Source organism: Martes martes (assembly GCF_963455335.1).
Source record: "Martes martes genome assembly, chromosome: 6".
NCBI lineage: Eukaryota > Metazoa > Chordata > Mammalia > Carnivora > Mustelidae > Martes > Martes martes.
Window position 1 is genome coordinate 10,576,456 of NC_137893.1, and position 16,366 is coordinate 10,592,821.

At 44.4% G+C, this 16,366-nt stretch overlaps 1 protein-coding gene across 6 annotated transcripts in view; it reads right to left on the bottom strand.

Moving 5' to 3' along the window:
- The window catches only part of ARID1B (AT-rich interaction domain 1B), a gene marked incomplete at its 5' end in the record, with an annotated part of 439,771 nt that extends 423,799 nt beyond the window's left edge, over positions 1-15,972 (bottom strand). For all 6 annotated transcript variants that reach the window (XM_080805572.1, XM_080805571.1, XM_080805568.1 and 3 more), the window contains one exon: positions 14,080-15,972. In XM_080805572.1, the coding sequence (XP_080661698.1) occupies positions 14,080-15,972 (1,893 nt within the window). The remainder of the gene's footprint in view (positions 1-14,079) is intronic.
- Positions 15,973-16,366: the final 394 nt, after the last annotated feature.

A 16,366-nucleotide genomic window follows, 5' to 3' on the forward strand; every position in this document is an offset into this window, starting at 1 on the left:
GTTTACTTTGTCCATAAAATTGGGAGACTGCCTTGCAAGACTGTTGAAAGACCGCAATTAACAACGTAATGTGCTAGCACACAGGTAAGTGTTCAACGACGGGGACTATTATTACTGTTATTGCTTTTATTCTATCACTTGTATTCAAGGCTCTTCTGAAACTCTACATCTGAATGGGCAGTTCTTTATTTGGGAGGCCAAGAGTGGAAAGCAGTGTGTTTGTAATATTTTTACCAATCACACCTGACTAGAAGGAGAGGCTGATTTCCCATGTCCCTATATAACAGTCTTCATACAGGCCACCGTTTAGGAGGGTGCCTGGGTGGCTCAGTCAATTAAGCGTCTGCCTTCAGCTCAGGTTATGATCCCAGGGTCCTGGGAGGGAGCCCTGCATCAGGTTTCCTGTTCAGCGGGGAGCCTGCTTCTCCCTCTCCCTCTGCTCCTCCCCCTGCTTATGCTTGTGCTCTCTCTGTCAAATAAATAAATGAAATTACAGGCCACCATTTAAAAAGAAACAAGGAAAAAAAAATAAAAAATAAAATAAAAAAAGAAACAAGGAAAATCCCTCGAGGTTTGGCTGCTGACTCACTACCCTTTCTCCTGCCCCATCCGTACCCAGCTACATGCTGTCCCAGGACAGCCCCTCCACACCTGTCCATCCGGACGTGAAGCACACGCCTGCTTTGCTCCTTTTCCTAACCTGTCTTCTCAGGCGCAGGCCCCTCCTCACCGGGGCCCTGCACTCATCTCACCGGGAGGACTGACTCGCTGCTCCACCTTCGCAAACTGCACGTGAACAAGCTGGTAAGACCCGCGTCCCGCCGTCTATGGACCATCACTCCTTGTGTCTGCCGTGTTAACGGAAATCCATGAAAGGCCCCACCAGCTGCGTGATCACCACCAGATACTCTCTCTAGCTTTTTTATTAGTCCACATATGGAAGGAAACAAGTCTTCCTCAAGTCAAGGGATAACTGCATACTCCTCTTAGCCTGCTCCATCCATAAAGCACGTTCCCCACACACACATCCTCTTTCGCACCGCACAGAATAGGCTGGGTATCAACGACGCCTCCCACAGAGCCCATAACGGATGCCCTGACCCATATTTCACAAGCCCTGATGTACACAGGAAAGGCTCAGCTCTGAAAGCCACATGAAAGCACTCATAAATTTGAGGCGGCCCTAATCATCCCGTCCTTTTGCTAAGAAACCAGTTGGAGTACCACTTCAGACCCATTATTCTTATAATGAGAACTTTCCTTCTCAACACTCTGTCATATCAACCTAATCAAGTGTCACGACTAGTATTTACACTGAATTTTACTTTAATTTCAAGTATGTTTACCAACAAAGCAAAGGTGAACATTCTTTAAAACTAGCTGTCTAACAAAAATACAAAAATTCATTATTTCTGTTCATTAATTATTTTTATTAATCATTACAAAACTCAGAACTCTCGCATGACTCAAATTCTGTGTATCAATTCACTTCAAAATTGTAGAGCGTAGAGACAAAGAAACTTGCTGATTCTTCTAGATACAGGTGATACAGTCCTCTCTCCAGCTTTCTAATGACTTCCACTTTTGAGAAACTCCTCTAGGTTAAATGAATGTAAGTCCACACTTGCCTATAATATTAGCGTTATTTCATTCTCAAGTCGTGTTAAGAAATTTTTTAAAATGCAAAAATAGATTTCAAAAACTTGGGTTAGAAAGGGAGAGCGAGAGTAGAGTCAAAGTTAATTAGAAATGCCCATAATGACAGCTTCCTTTCTTAAAAGGACATTGTTCCAAAACGCCTGCATTTATCTATCTCTCTCGCTATCTGTTGCTTTTCAGATCCTTCGCATCAGCACATCAGCACATTCTCTCTACCGCAGGATATTTTCAACCTCTGCGAGGTAGAAAGCTTGCCTGCCTCCCTGTGTTATCTGTCCGCGTTCCATTTGAATCCAATTTCCTTGCATTACCTCTGCCCAGGTCAGGGATGAATGGCTGTCAAATTCCCAGTGGAATAAAAAGAAAAACCCTTTCTTCCTGAGGCAGCAAGTTTCAATTCACAGAGCACATGGCTAATCTACATATGTGAAGGTCACGGCACTTCAGTCAAAGAGGTTAAGAATGGAACAGCTCACGTAAGGGGTTGTCTTAAACATCTTGGCATGATGCCCAACAAGTAAGATTGTTGAAAAGCAATAGATAGCTTCTGGCAGCAGTAAGGGGAAAAATATTTTGATCATGTGATGCCGTACACACTACCTAGTTTATTTCATGTGTGAAACTTTGCGAGTCCCTAAAAAATACCACATATGCAAATCAAATCCAGATTTCAGCCTTACCAGTGTAGCCAGGCTGGTACACCTCCTTCTTCATAAAATGCATTTATATGAAGTTTCTAGACGCACCAAGAATAAGACTTCAACATATTGACAACCAGTTGGCTCAAATATCTTAACAGCTGATTACAACTTCTCTGCATTACTTCTTCAGAGAACCATGAAACACCAGGAAAGGGTAGTTATAGACTAAAAAAGCACATTCCTTTAAGTTACCCGAACGTAACTGTCTTAAATAAAATTCATCTTCTCCTCCGTTCTCCTCTCCCTCCTCATTAATACGGAAAGCAATACGGAAAACTATAGGAACTTAATGCACAATAAAAGACAAAACACAAAATTGCTTTTCACGTTCTATCTTCACTAATTAATTGCTGAATAAAAGTAAAACGCTACTGCTTTAAAGTGCTCATACTTCTGACAAACGTCTCAGTGGAGGAGGGAAAACCAAGTCTTGCCACACATAACGTACACCAAGGGGAGAAACCAAGGGGAGAAACCCAGACTCACAAGGCACACTCCTGCCTGCTGTAACATGCACCTTCCTGAGCATTCTCTCTGCGCAAATGAAAATGAAAAGGGCTGGCAACAAGAATCGGGAAAGGGAAGACTTTCAAACGCAGCAAAATCCTAACAAACATGACTACAATTTTTAAAACTTTTCACCAGTTAATAAACTACTTCTTTAACACATGGAGAAAATTAATTAAAAGCCAAAGATCCATTTCACCAATTTGCAAGTTGTCTGCCTACTGCGAATTTCCTTTGATTCAAAATTTAAATTGCTCATGAGGCCAGAGTTATTCAATCCATGTTTCTAATTAAATGGGATAGTAGGTAAAATAAAAATATTCCACAAACTATCTTATTTATTGTAATCGCCAATATTCACTGCGTAATATAAGGATATTCCTCTACACTGACCAATGAACGACACAATGTGTAACGATTTTCAAAGATTCCCTGGATATCTCTTTATCTGGTAAAGTGCCCCTATACCAAGGTCACTAAATGTTGATGATGGTGAAATTAAACACCTCAATTATCGATCTGAATTTATTTTTCCTTACCAGTTAAAAAAATATGACTGTAAAGAGACTAGCAAATGACAGTAGCCATTTTTCTAAAATGAAATTTTCTAAAATGTCGTCAACTGCCCCATCACTCACTTTCCCTAAACACTTGGCAAGGTACAGACACATCAGGCAATAAAGAACTGAAACTGTCTGGACTAGAAATAACCTTCAAATGTTAACCCATTTGTTCTGAGAGGAAAGAATAACAGGCTGTTAAATTAACTTGTTAAATTAACTAATACAGAACCACATTTAACTCATCTTCATTCCTTGCCCGAGACAAAATACAATCTGTTGTTACTTTTTGAAAACAGCCCCTTCCCTGCCAGGTAGTACGTCGGCACTCTATCAGGTGTACTGCCTCAAACAATTCCATGGGTTAAGTCTTCTTTCCCATCTCTTTGGACAGAAGGTAACTTCGAACCACAGGCAGGTGCAGTCACTTGCCCAAGGTCACACAGGTAGTCCACGTCCAGTCTTCCAGGTTCTGTAACCTGCTGGCTCTTGCCCTTGCCCCTCCCTGCTTCCATCTCCAGGCCTCGTCACTTGGTTAACTCAGTGAACATCTGCTCATTAACCAGGTCTCAGCTTGTTCAACCTCAGTTAGCGTGCAGAGCCTTCTTACTTCTCCCCCGACCTCGAGCTCATCTCTGCGGTATGTCCCACTAGCATCAGGACTTCTCCCACTGAACCAGTAACACTATATTGTGTAGCACATTTACTAGTCCTTAGTCACTGCATTGTCAATCCATCAAGATCCGTGTCCTTGTCACCAAGGAACTCATCATCCACCACAATAAGAGGCGCACAGTAGGCTCTCCACAAACATCTGCCTGATGCCCTGGTTCTTGCTATACTCCTAAAGGCCTAACACACAGGAGGAGACTGTTCAATACAGTGAAGGTAATGAATAGAATTCTTTTTTTTTTTTAACAAGATTTTATTTATTTGAGAGAGAGGGTGTGTGTGTGTGACAGAAAGCACAGGCGGGAGGAGAGGGAGAAGCAGGCTCCCCACTGAACAGGGAGCCTGATGCACAACTCGATCCCAGGACCCCGGGATCATGACCTGAACCAAAGGCAGATGCTTAACGACTGACCTACCCAGCGCCCCAAATGAACTGAATTCTAAATCCTTCATGCTTATGACACTATAAAGTCATTGCTTTAGCTGAAAAATCCCCATAGGATACCCAAAACAAAATCCAAATTAAGATCACTTTCTCATCAATGTCACAGCACCTAAGAACAATCTGTAAGCACAGTGACCTTCCACATAAGACCGTGAAACACTAACTGAACAGATTACCTTGAAACTGTTGTTGGAGATGTATAATATATTCATAAGGAAATTTTCACTTTGGATACATTATCAACTACTCTTCAAACAGTTCTTAGATGATGCACTTTGAGGGATATAGTCTTTCTGCACAGAACTGCAGGAGAATAATGTAGCCATTCATTTTAATTTCCACTTTGTAAAACTCCAGGAGTCTATGATAATTCACCAGGGAAAATTATGGATCATATGTTATATTTACTCTTTGTATCTTAAGCACCAAGTGGTGCTCAGAGTAAGTATTTGTTCATAATAGAATTAAATTTTGTCCCTGATACTTTTATAAATCTCAGCATTAACAAGAGGAAGGAAGGGGGGGAAAAAAAAAAAAACCTGTTCCTCTCTACCTACATATTTGAGATAGGCCCTCGGCATGCTCAGCTTTGACATCTGCAGCTTTGACTACTGCAGAGCAACCCTAAGCTTCCCTGATATGTAAATTATAATCTTGCTAAGGACCAAGTGTGACTCACATATTCAGTGAAGTTGAAACAGATGCAGAAGTAAGTTACTTAACCATGAAATCAGAGACCAAAGTCCACCCCTCAGAATCCCAAAGCCTAGTTTTAATTTTTTGAAACTTGTTCCTTTGCAAAAAGTACTTCCCCTAAAAAGCTAGTCATTTGGGTAGATCATGAAAGTGGAAAGGTCTAAAAAGTATCAGAAAGGAATAATTCTCAGAATTTACTGATTAATATTAAGGATGGGACACTGTGAGGCAGCAGCTCAGACTCAATGACATTAGTCTGCCATGGGCTCCACTGGTCAACCAAAACCAAGTCATGCAATTGCTGACAAGAGTCCCAATCTGTACAAAACTACATTTTGTGAGGGACACTGCGGTGGTATCCACAAAATCTGTGTATTTGCATAGGCCTCAGTTTATATTCACTGAACATGTCCAGGATCCAGTATAGTTTAATAAGATGTTCAGCGGTGCATAGCTGATTGGGCACTGTATTTTTTAAAATTCAAAGCAGCAGAGGATTTTGCAGCTGGGAGGGACTGGGGTCACCGAAGTGATGGAGGCAGGGGCTTCTCTGCGACCACACCCCGACCACACCCCGAAGCGCAGCACGGCCAGGCAGACAACAGGAACTCGGGGCTCACTATGCCATGGGAAGACAGGAGGGAAAAGAAGAGAGACCACGTAACAATCCGCAGGATTTGCGGACATGACCTCCGTGACAGTCCTGCTCAGCGCAAAATTCCATGTCAGGAAACTGAGCCTCGGCCGCATCTCAGAGAAAATGGGCACGCAAGCCTACGAGTGAATCAAAGTCTTACCAACTCGAAGCCCACGATCTTTCCATTACGTCAGGATGCCTTGTAATACATTCGCATTCTCTCATAAATCCTCAAAATCACAGAAATAAACTAATATACAACAAACATACCAGCTCCCTTAGAAATATGTCTGCTTCTTCAGACAGATTCTTGCTCAGCAGTAGCAATGTTTTACATTTCTATTTCCAAGGTCATTTATAATTCATTGGGTAAAGTGAATTTATTATAAAAATTACATACTGAAAGCAGAAAATTTAAAGGATATTAAAACGGGGTTAGAGCTTGATATGTATAAATATATGGTCCCGGGATCTTAAAATTTGCTTCTTAAATTTTCAGAAATTAGATGCCACATTCTAGACAAATTTTAGAATTACCAGTCATTTCAAAATAAGGCTATGAAGTACAGTGAGTGGTTTAACTTTTAAGATGCTCAGCACAAAAAGAAACAGGAGATACTAAGAATTCTGGAACAGCCTCCACTAATCATCAATGCCTCGCTTTCTGAAAGGTTTATTTCAGGACCCAGAAGCAGTAGCTGAATTTACTCCTCAGCCAGCATACATTATCTAAACAGTTACCAAAAATACTCCAGCAATCCAAGTATCTTCCTAAATCTGAGCAGACTGTTTTAACTTTTCTCCAAGAGCCTATGTAATATAGAAAACTGAGAAAAAGAAAAAGGACCATTCTATATAAATTTCAAAGTGATTATATTTTTCTTCTTTTAGCTATTATTCTTTATAGTGGGATCTTTATTTTGCTGTGGCACTAAGCCCGTAATTGATTGGTAGAAAGGGAAAAGAGTCACTAGCTCACATCAGCCATATCACAACAATCTACAATTATTTGTTTTGCCAAAATCCACTCTCTCCCACCCAAAAAGCAGGCCGACAGACTGCTGACCCACATGGCTGCGATCTGCACTTTGTTTAAATGAGCCAGTTCTAAGTCAACGATGCCCAACATGCCAGGCCTAAGTTCAGGGGGAGCCGGGGGTGGCAGCGTGTCTCCCTCCACTGTGCACAGGAGTGGCAGCAGCGGTCCCCAGACCCCAGCAACCGGCAGTGGCCGGCACAGGGCTGATGACAAAAATGGGTGCTCAATGAACATTTGCCAACTGATCACCTGGAGCAGATACTTAGCTAGCCTAAACCTCAGAGCATAGACAAATGCTAAACGCTTACCCTGTAAGAGATCACTGTTGCTTCCTTAAATCACAGCTCAATTTCTGTGTCCTCTGTGGACTTCAGTGTTAAGGTACACAACTGATCATCTAAAGATCTAACTACACAGCAGCATCAATGGCCGCTAAAATACAATTCCAAATTTTACACACAAAATAGCGTGTTTCTAAGACTAGCCAGGATCCAAGAAGCATCCCTTTGCAGCTGCCTCTAAATTTAATTAAAAGACCGATCATCTTAATTTGGGAATTTTTCCACATACAAAGAATTTCTGCAATTTTGCAGAGGACTACTAATTAAAAACATAAGGGGGAGCACAAATTTGGGGCCCAGAACACTATGGAAAAAGACACAGCATCACATGGATGTTTGCTCAGGCTTGGGGGGCTGGGATGGCCCAAAACTTAACACAAAACTGGCAAAAAATTAACATTGTAAATGATTTCCATAATATAGAAAGATAAAACCAGTGCTGAAAAGAGGCTAACATGCAAAAGATGAGAGAAGCAAAGGGGGAAATGATCATGTGAACAGTTCATTTTCATGTCCTATTATCTAACCAAGTACCACGTTTCTCTCAACAAAGTATTTCAAACCTTTAAACAGAAAGTCTTCAGAAAGCTGCTTTTAAACTTTTAATGACCTGACAGTGAAACAACCAACCTACACAAAACACATTTCCAAACAGACCAAACCTGGGAAGAAGATCACCCCCAAGTTAGAAGTGGAAGGAAGTAGTGGCGTAAACACACACACACACACACAGAGCATGAGTGCTGTGAGGGAACATCTGAGGAAGGGTTTACCATCAAACTATGAAGCAGCAAGACTCAACAGCTCTAGAAAGATTATTTTGCTTGCAATACACATTAATAACTAACAATATGAAGTTCTGACATGAAGAAACTTTTTATTTCGGTTGGGAAGATAAAAAGTTCTGGAAATGGATGGGGTGATGGTTGCACAACAGCATGAGTGGACTTCATGGCAATGAACGGTACACCTAAAAATGGTTTAAACGGTAGATTTTATGTTACGTATATTTTATCATAATAAAAAAAAGTATATGTAATTCTTTTGGCCTCCCATATTTTTAAAAATGTGGTCTAGGATTTTCTTCTGGATTTCATCAAATATGGCTTCCCCTCCAGAGTCACCTAATAAGTAATGACTTGTCTGATTCTCAAGTTTCACCTTTGACCAAGGCCCAAACAAGATGCTGAGAAGAGCATCCTCCAGAAGATGGTGAGGAGAAGCTGCATCTCGTTCAATTCAAAAGAAATGCCTGCTCTGACAGATCTCGTCCAGGTTCTGCTGCCACCTACCTAAAATAAGAGTGTCTATTGGTAAACCGGATATGCTTGAGATTTTAGAGCTTTGGTCTTTTTCCGAGCAATAAATATCATTCAAGGAACAAATTAATTTCATCATTAGTTCATCTGTCAAACTCAGTAGCCTTCTAATATTCTTGGCACTGATCCATTCAGAAGTGGGTTTGAAAACTGCCTATTGGATGCTATTCAAATAAGTAAATCTAGGGAAATCGTTTTCTTAGAATTACTCCAAGTTAAAGCCTTTGAAAACAGAACATGTTTGCTGAAAACTTACTGTGGAAGCCCATATTTTAATCTGATAAAGTCACTCAGTCACTCAATTAGGGTGAACTGTTTAGGTTAAAACTCCAGTGTGCATATACCAACAATTCCATTCATTCCTAGGTTAGCGTAAGGCAAAAGAAGGGGATACTTAAGGATACCTCAGTACCAATACCTGTATCATTTTCTTTCCACCAAAATTCTAAGAGAAAAAGTCACTAATGTATACCAAGTTTTTAGATCAAAATTAATTCTATCACCTAATTAAGCCAAAAAGAGCCACTTAGTCTTGTATAAATAGCCTCCAAACTGTGAAAAGCAATATTGCATGATAGTTCTACATCTATGATATATGATATATATCCTTGGGAGACAAGCAGTTGTGCCTGGTTCTTACTGGACACCTCAGAAACACAGAGAACTCAAATAGGGATTCCTCGGCCTCCAGCACACACGCATGCACGCACACACACACTTACACACACACAGTAAGTACATGGCTCCACTTCACATATCCACAGAGAGTCTGCACGAATCTCCTGATGAAGAAAGAACACCTTGGAAAAGACCGGAGACCAACACCTATCCCATTCCAAAGAGGCTTAGATGTGGAAGTGGCCCATAAGTATAAACAGCATTATAAAATGTCATAAAAAAATTTTTAACAACCATTTTGAAAATCTAATTACTGCAGAAAAAAAAAAGAATTTGAGTTTTATTAACATTCCTTGTGAGCCCCCATAAATCTGTTGTCTTAAGTAATACACAACAGTTCTTTCAAATATAAATATAACCCTCAAATTTACGAATCTACACATAGGCCAAAATGAAAGTGACACAAGTGAATTATTAGTTCCTTTTCCTCAGTGATGGATCAAAGTACACAGATCCTTTAACTGAGCAGCGCCATTCTTGTAATGAGAAAAACCTCCAAATTTAGGGCACTGGGCAAATGTTTATATAGTTCCCAATACAATACAGCCAAAGTTTACATGTCCAAATCAGTCTTCAAAATAAATATAATTCCTGAGGACCCCCCCTCCAACAAATTTTAAATCAAACTACTCTCTTCCTAGGAAAGAACAGGGTATAAATAAACAAAATGATCATCTTTTCAGTTTGCCTGTCATGTTGGTATCTATCCTACTGAAGCCATTTAAGGTACACTGTGCCCCAAATTATAAAGTGATAAAGTCCATTAATAAGAAATAGAACTTAAAATTGACCCCATTCTCTTACACCTGTTTTCTTTAAATATGTATCTGATAAAACTACCAAATTTATGAGTCTTCCTCCACATGGTCTTACATTTTCAGAACTGGTCCTCAAACCAGAATTAATACTATTTTCATACCAGAGTGAAGATGTTATTCTGTCAATCCTAATGAAAGAACATGCTATTTAGAGGAAAAGTACATTAGTATAAGTGTCTAAGGGTGACTTGGATTATTTCCATCTCCACAACACACTTGTGATACTTCTGATACAATATGATGCTGGGGAAAAATGAAGCAAGTAGAAAAAGCCCTGTCAAAAATTCATTCCTAAATATAGATAAAAAGCAAAACCAAAGATAAAAGGGGAATTAAGGTTTCTCATTACAGACCCAAGGTAAGAATATGATGTTTCCTAGAACATACTTAACAATTTTGTATTAATATAAACATAAATTTAAGCGATAATTGTCTTAAAGAGTAGTTATTAAAAAAAAGAAAACGTCAAAAGTAAGTACACAGAAGTGAGGATATGCCCTCCCCCCAAAAAAAAATGTTAAGCCATGTGTAATTTCATTCCAGGTAACCTAGGAAAACAGAAAACTCTTAAACATTTTTGTTATATTTTGTTTTGTTTTGTTTTTAATGATAGGCCTTTTCTATGACCACAGTTGCCAATTCCACCTTCTCTGACTACAGAGCAGCCAGCCAGCCAGCTATATCTCAGCAAATATATCAACTTAGGGCAGAATAATTTCTTTACAAGATTTACAACATCAGATAGGCTAAAATTTCACTGGGAGGGGAAGTGGGGAATTATGTTATGCTATAATGTATCTTATACAAATTTTAAGGTAATCAGGAACCAGTCTGTAACTTCCTGCTTTGTAAGCCAGCTAGCTGCTTCTTTTAATGGTAAATAAGGCTTTTTTTAAAATTACACTGTACTATATTCTATAAAACTAAGGCTAAAATAAAATAAATGGAATTCAGCACAAATGCAGACATTATAAAATCTTGGCTCCGTGAGTAGACCTCAGTACTCCATTTGAGACTCCTCTACCTCCTTTATCTTACAAAAACCCAGTAACAAACTGTATCATAAAATGGCTTATTTCACTTTTAAAAAAGACCCCCCAATACGATATACACATATATTCTATTTCCAATTATAAAAAGATTTGCCACCCAATATAAACCATTCCTAAAATCAAAAATGAAACTAAATGTGCTAAAGCCACAAGAAAATTTCATCATTTAACAACGTGATTTAACAGTAGTTTATGGCCTATAATTACACAGTAATTTAATATTTTGGACAAATAACTATTTCTTATCATAATCATCCTAACAAATACTCAATAAAAACTAGCCTTCCAAGAAGGAAAAATATAAAAAAGACACATTCCACACGTTACACGGCAAAGTATCTAAAAGAAATCTGTGAATCTAGGTCATATGCCCGGCATTTTTCTTCCCCCTCAAAAATAAAAAACCTATTCCCAAGAGACACACTGAGGACATAATGGATTCACTCTCATTCCAAGAAAACAAAATACTTAAAATGATTGGTACCATTAAGAAATAATACTGTAAAGTAACAAGGACCTACATAATACATCTGCCTCTATCATCCTTCCGTTCTAGTTTACAAAGACGTGAATTTTAAACTATCCCTTTAAAAGCTGACAGAGTAAATGTTTTTAAAATTAATTACATGGGTTTATTTACACAAGGCTTCTCTGTGTTTTTACTTGTGTGAATCAAAGATAAAAATTGATATCACAAATTTTCTACCAAGAGTAGGAAAATATATTTTCATTAAAAGTAAAACTCCAGTAGCTAAAGATTTAAAAGTAGTGGACACTAATGTCCTCAGCTAGGGATTCACATGATTATCTTGTTAAATTCAGTCCTGTATTCAGTCTGACATGTCTCTCCTCTAAGATATGGTTGTTATTAAAATACACCTTCCTAAAATAAATTAGCTGAGTGAAAACATGTATTACAACCACTGTTAATTCCTTTCTAACAAATTAGAATTTTAAAAACTTTCACAGCATTTAAGATGTCTACTGAGAGAAAGATTAGTTGGGAAAAACACACCCAGCACAGCTTGCATGTGATAGTTTCCCTAATACATGTGTAAGCACTTCAAATAAGGCTCACATCACCGAACCGAACAAAATAATCAAGAAGAGAAAAAAAAAAATCCTAGAGCATTTCTATATTTCCAAACCAGAAGCAAATATAAAATAATTTTTAGTATTTCACAAGACTATCCATTTTTCCCTGATTGTTGTATACAAAGTATACAAATTAGTTTCCTCACTTTGTGATTTTTACCTATTAGGTCAATTTAACTAAAATTCCTCATCCACAAACATCTTAAAACAATGAGAACTGTTAAAACACACATTACTAGAAATACAGCTTTAATCTTGTTATAAAGCTCATTAAGTATCCCTGGAAGAAACTGTTGCATCTCAGAAACTGGAAAATTTTAACGCCATAATTTTTAATTTTAAACTACGTGGGCTGACAATTCATTTCTTGCACAGTTTAATCTGTCTGTAAAGGGCACTTTCACAAAAGCTTTACAAATCTAAAAACTGGTGAAATTCTTGGCTTAATTATTTTTCAATTGTCATATCCTCATCCTACATTCAAAGTCCGTGATAGATGCATGTCCACGTTAGGACTGTCAAAGATCTGATTTTGTAAATGCCCAGTGTACTGGACACCAGCATAACGTTTTTAGTATTTAATCCTCTTATTAATAACTATGATTCATAATAACTTAAGCTTTAAATAATATTCAACCTTACATCTGCTTGTAATAGAGCTCAGTTATTATTTGTGGCAAGAATTTTTGTGACTGTACTGCTCAGCACTTCTATTTACATCAGCAGTGCTAAATGCCCAATGGTGAGAGGGGAGCCAATCAGATGGCAGATTAGATGTCAACTCAGAGGCAGCTGTCTGGAGACTATTACAGCCAGTTTACCTCCACAATTCAAATTCCAAACCTTGCAAAGGAGATCAAGTCAGTCTTTAGGCTCAGCCTACGAGCAAGAAACAGCAAGAGTGCAGGACACTTCCTAATAACGCTGTGGGACCTGGGTGACAGCAAATTAAAGAAAATTCAAATAAATCCGATCCAAAAAGATCAATTTTCACTGGTCTGCTATTTTCCTGGACTTGCTGAATAAAATGTATGCCTGATCCATGACCAAAATAAGTTCAATTTAACCGGAATGCGTCCCTTTAACATAGCCTATCTGTTGAAGGTGACTCCTTTCAAGCAGCCCGTAAGCCAAATAATGGATTTCCTGGCTATTCCCAGGAAGGAATGAATCGATTTCTTTTAGAATATTTTACCTCCACGTCGTTGTAAATTGGGGTATTATTTTTGCTACGAAGCATTCCAACCCAAAGCTCGCACTGAGTATGTCTGAATAGCCGGGGAAGAACTACGAAAAACACACTCGGTTGCCACAAAGCTAACCTATTTTTCCTGCCTTCACCTTGCAGGCTAAGAGGGAACGCGGTGTGGTAGGAGGTAGGACAAAGTTCCTCATTCTTTTCCCGGTTAAGGCTTATTGTTGGCGCTAACCGAGAAGACCGGGTCAATATCCCTCCCCAGACCGTACCGGCCGAGAGCGCCGATTCGGTTACAAAAGCCGCCCGAGCCGTCCCCGGCGCCTACACCGCTCGCTCGCGGCGCAGTCCCCGGCTCCGGACGCGCGGCTCCGAGCCCGGGGTGGGGTGGCGAGGCGGGGGTGTTCGGCGGCCGGCCATCCCAGCGCGCGTCCCGGCCCTCGGCGCGACCCTCTTCCCCAGGCCCCCGGGCGCGCAGTCGGACGCCCCCCGCTCCCCAACCTCCGAGGGAGGCAGCCGCGAGTTAAAATGGCTTTGGGCGCCTCGCCCCCGCCTCCCCCCCAGTAGAAGACGCAGAAAAAGTACGCGGAAAGAAAGAAACTAGGGCTCGAGGCGCGCGGCGAGGCCGCCGCGGCGGAAGCAGGCCCGGCCGGCGCGGGGGTTACCTGGGATCTGCCCATGGTCGGGCCGGGGGTGCCGGGGCTCATCGCCGGGTGGCTCCTTTGTTGCGCGGCCGCCCAGGCCGGGCTGGCAGCGGCGTACTGGGCGCCCATGTCCTTGCCCAAGCCCATGCCCGCGGCCGCCTGCTGGCCGCCCGCCGCCGCCCCCGCCGCCGCCGCCGCCGCCTGGGACTGGGGCTGCGACGGCGGCGGCGGCGGTGGCGCGCTGGGGCTGCTGTAGTCGGGGTAGCTGCCGCCGTAGCTCCTCATCATGGGGCTGGGCGAGGTGAGCAGCTGGTTGAGGGTCGGGGTGGCCCCCGACGGGTGCTGGTTCTGCCCGGCGAAGCGCTGGAAGCCCCCAGCCGCTGCGCCGGCGGCCGCCTTGCTGAGGCTCGCGGCCCCGCCGCCCCCGGGGCCCATCATCATGCCGCCGCCCTGCTGCCGGGGGGAGCTCAGCACCCCGTACCCCGAGGACGAGCCCCCATAGCCGCCGCCGCCGCCGCCGCCGCCTCCTGCTGCTGCTGCTGCCGCCGCCGCCGCGGCCGCCGCCGCCACAGCTCCCGCTCCTGCTCCTCCTCCTCCTCCTCCTCCTCCTCCGCTGCCTCCTCCTCCTCCTCCTCCTCCGCCACCGCCGCCGCCGCCGCCGCCGCCGCCGCCGCCCGCGCTGGGCCTGCTGTAGCCCGGATAATGGTTGTACTGGCTGTTGGGGTACCCTTCGTGGGAGTTCTGCAGGGGGTCCATGCTGTTGGGGGCTCCGGTGGCGGCTGAGGCGGAGTGCATCATCCCCATCCCGGGGCTTTGTTGTCCGCCATGTTGATCAAAGCAAGGCCCAGTGCGGCCGCCGGGGCCGCCGCTAGCAGGGGCAGCGCTGCCATAGTAATTATTAAACTCCGAGACGGCGGCCGGGCCGCTGCTGCCGCCGCCGCCACCGCCGCCGCCGCCGCCCCCGGGCACGGCGACCGGCGGCTGCTGCGCGCCCAGGGCGCCCAGGCCCGGGTGCTCGAACCGGCCGCCCGCCGGCTCCCCCATCTTGGGCGGCGCGTCGTCCTCGTCGCCCGGCTTGCTCAGCAGAGGCTGGCCCGGGGGGTCGGCCTGGCTGCCCGCGGCACTGTCCTTGGCGCCTCCATGTTGCGGCTGCTCCATATCGGGACCCGGCTGAGCCGCGCCGCCGCCCGCGCCGCCGAGGCTGTTGTTGTTGGAAATGGGATGTTGCTGCTGCTGCTGTTGCTGCTGCTGCTGCTGCTGCTGCTGCTGCTGCTGTTGTTGTTGTTGTTGTTGTTGCTGCTGCTGCTGCTGCTGCTGCTGCTGCTGCTGCTGCTGCTGCTGCTGGAACTGGTTTAGCTGCTGCTGTAGTGCGTGGTGGTGGTGGTGGAGGTGGTGGGCATGGTGGTGGTGGTGGTGGGCATGGTGGTGGTGGTGGTGCTGCTGGTGGGGCGGTGCGGCGGGGGCTTCGCCAACGGTTTTCAGTTTGTGGTTGGGGAGCAGCCCCGTCTCCATAACCGAGCCCGGGCCCGACGAGGAGGAAGAGGAGGACGCCGCCGCCGCCGCGGAGGAGGAGGAGGACAGCGCGGCGGCGCTTCCACCCTCCTTGAGAGCCGCCTCGGAGCCGCCGCTCTTGGCGCTGTTCGTGCTGGCGGCGGCGGCCGCCGTGCTCGCGTTATGGGCCATGTTCAGTTCGTGACGGGGGTGCAGGGGGTGGTGGTGCACATTATTCAGGCCGCCGCCGTCGCCGCCGCCCCCCAGCATGGGTCCCGGTGCCGCCGCCGCCGCGCCGCGCGCCCCCGCCTCCAGGTCCCGGGCCCCGGGCGCCGGCCGCGGCCCGGGGGGCGCCCGCCGCTCGCCGCTGCCCGCCCGCGCCCGCGCCGCCGCCGCCGCCGCCGCTGCTGCCCGCGCGGCCATGATCGCCGCGGCGTGGCCAGGCCGGGCGGGGGGCGGGGGGAGACAATAAAACCCACTTTTTAGTCAGCGGCCCCTCCTGTGCGCATCCACACGCCCCGACGGGAATCGAGCGAGCCCCCTCCCCCTCCGCAGGCCCCGCCGGAGCCGAACCGGGAGGCACGCCTTACGGTCTGGGCCTGTTCCCGCTGTGTGATTTCATGGTGAAAGTTTTTAGTTCAGGTTTAAATGAAACTTTTCTCTTTTCCTCTCTAACCCGGATATGGGTAAATACACGACTGACTGAGCCTATCGGGCCCAGCATGGCATGAGAGGGAGCCGAGCGAGCCCGAGCAACTATTATCCACTTCTCTCTGATTACTCGTGTGCACTCGCAAAACGCGGACTGGACTCGGCG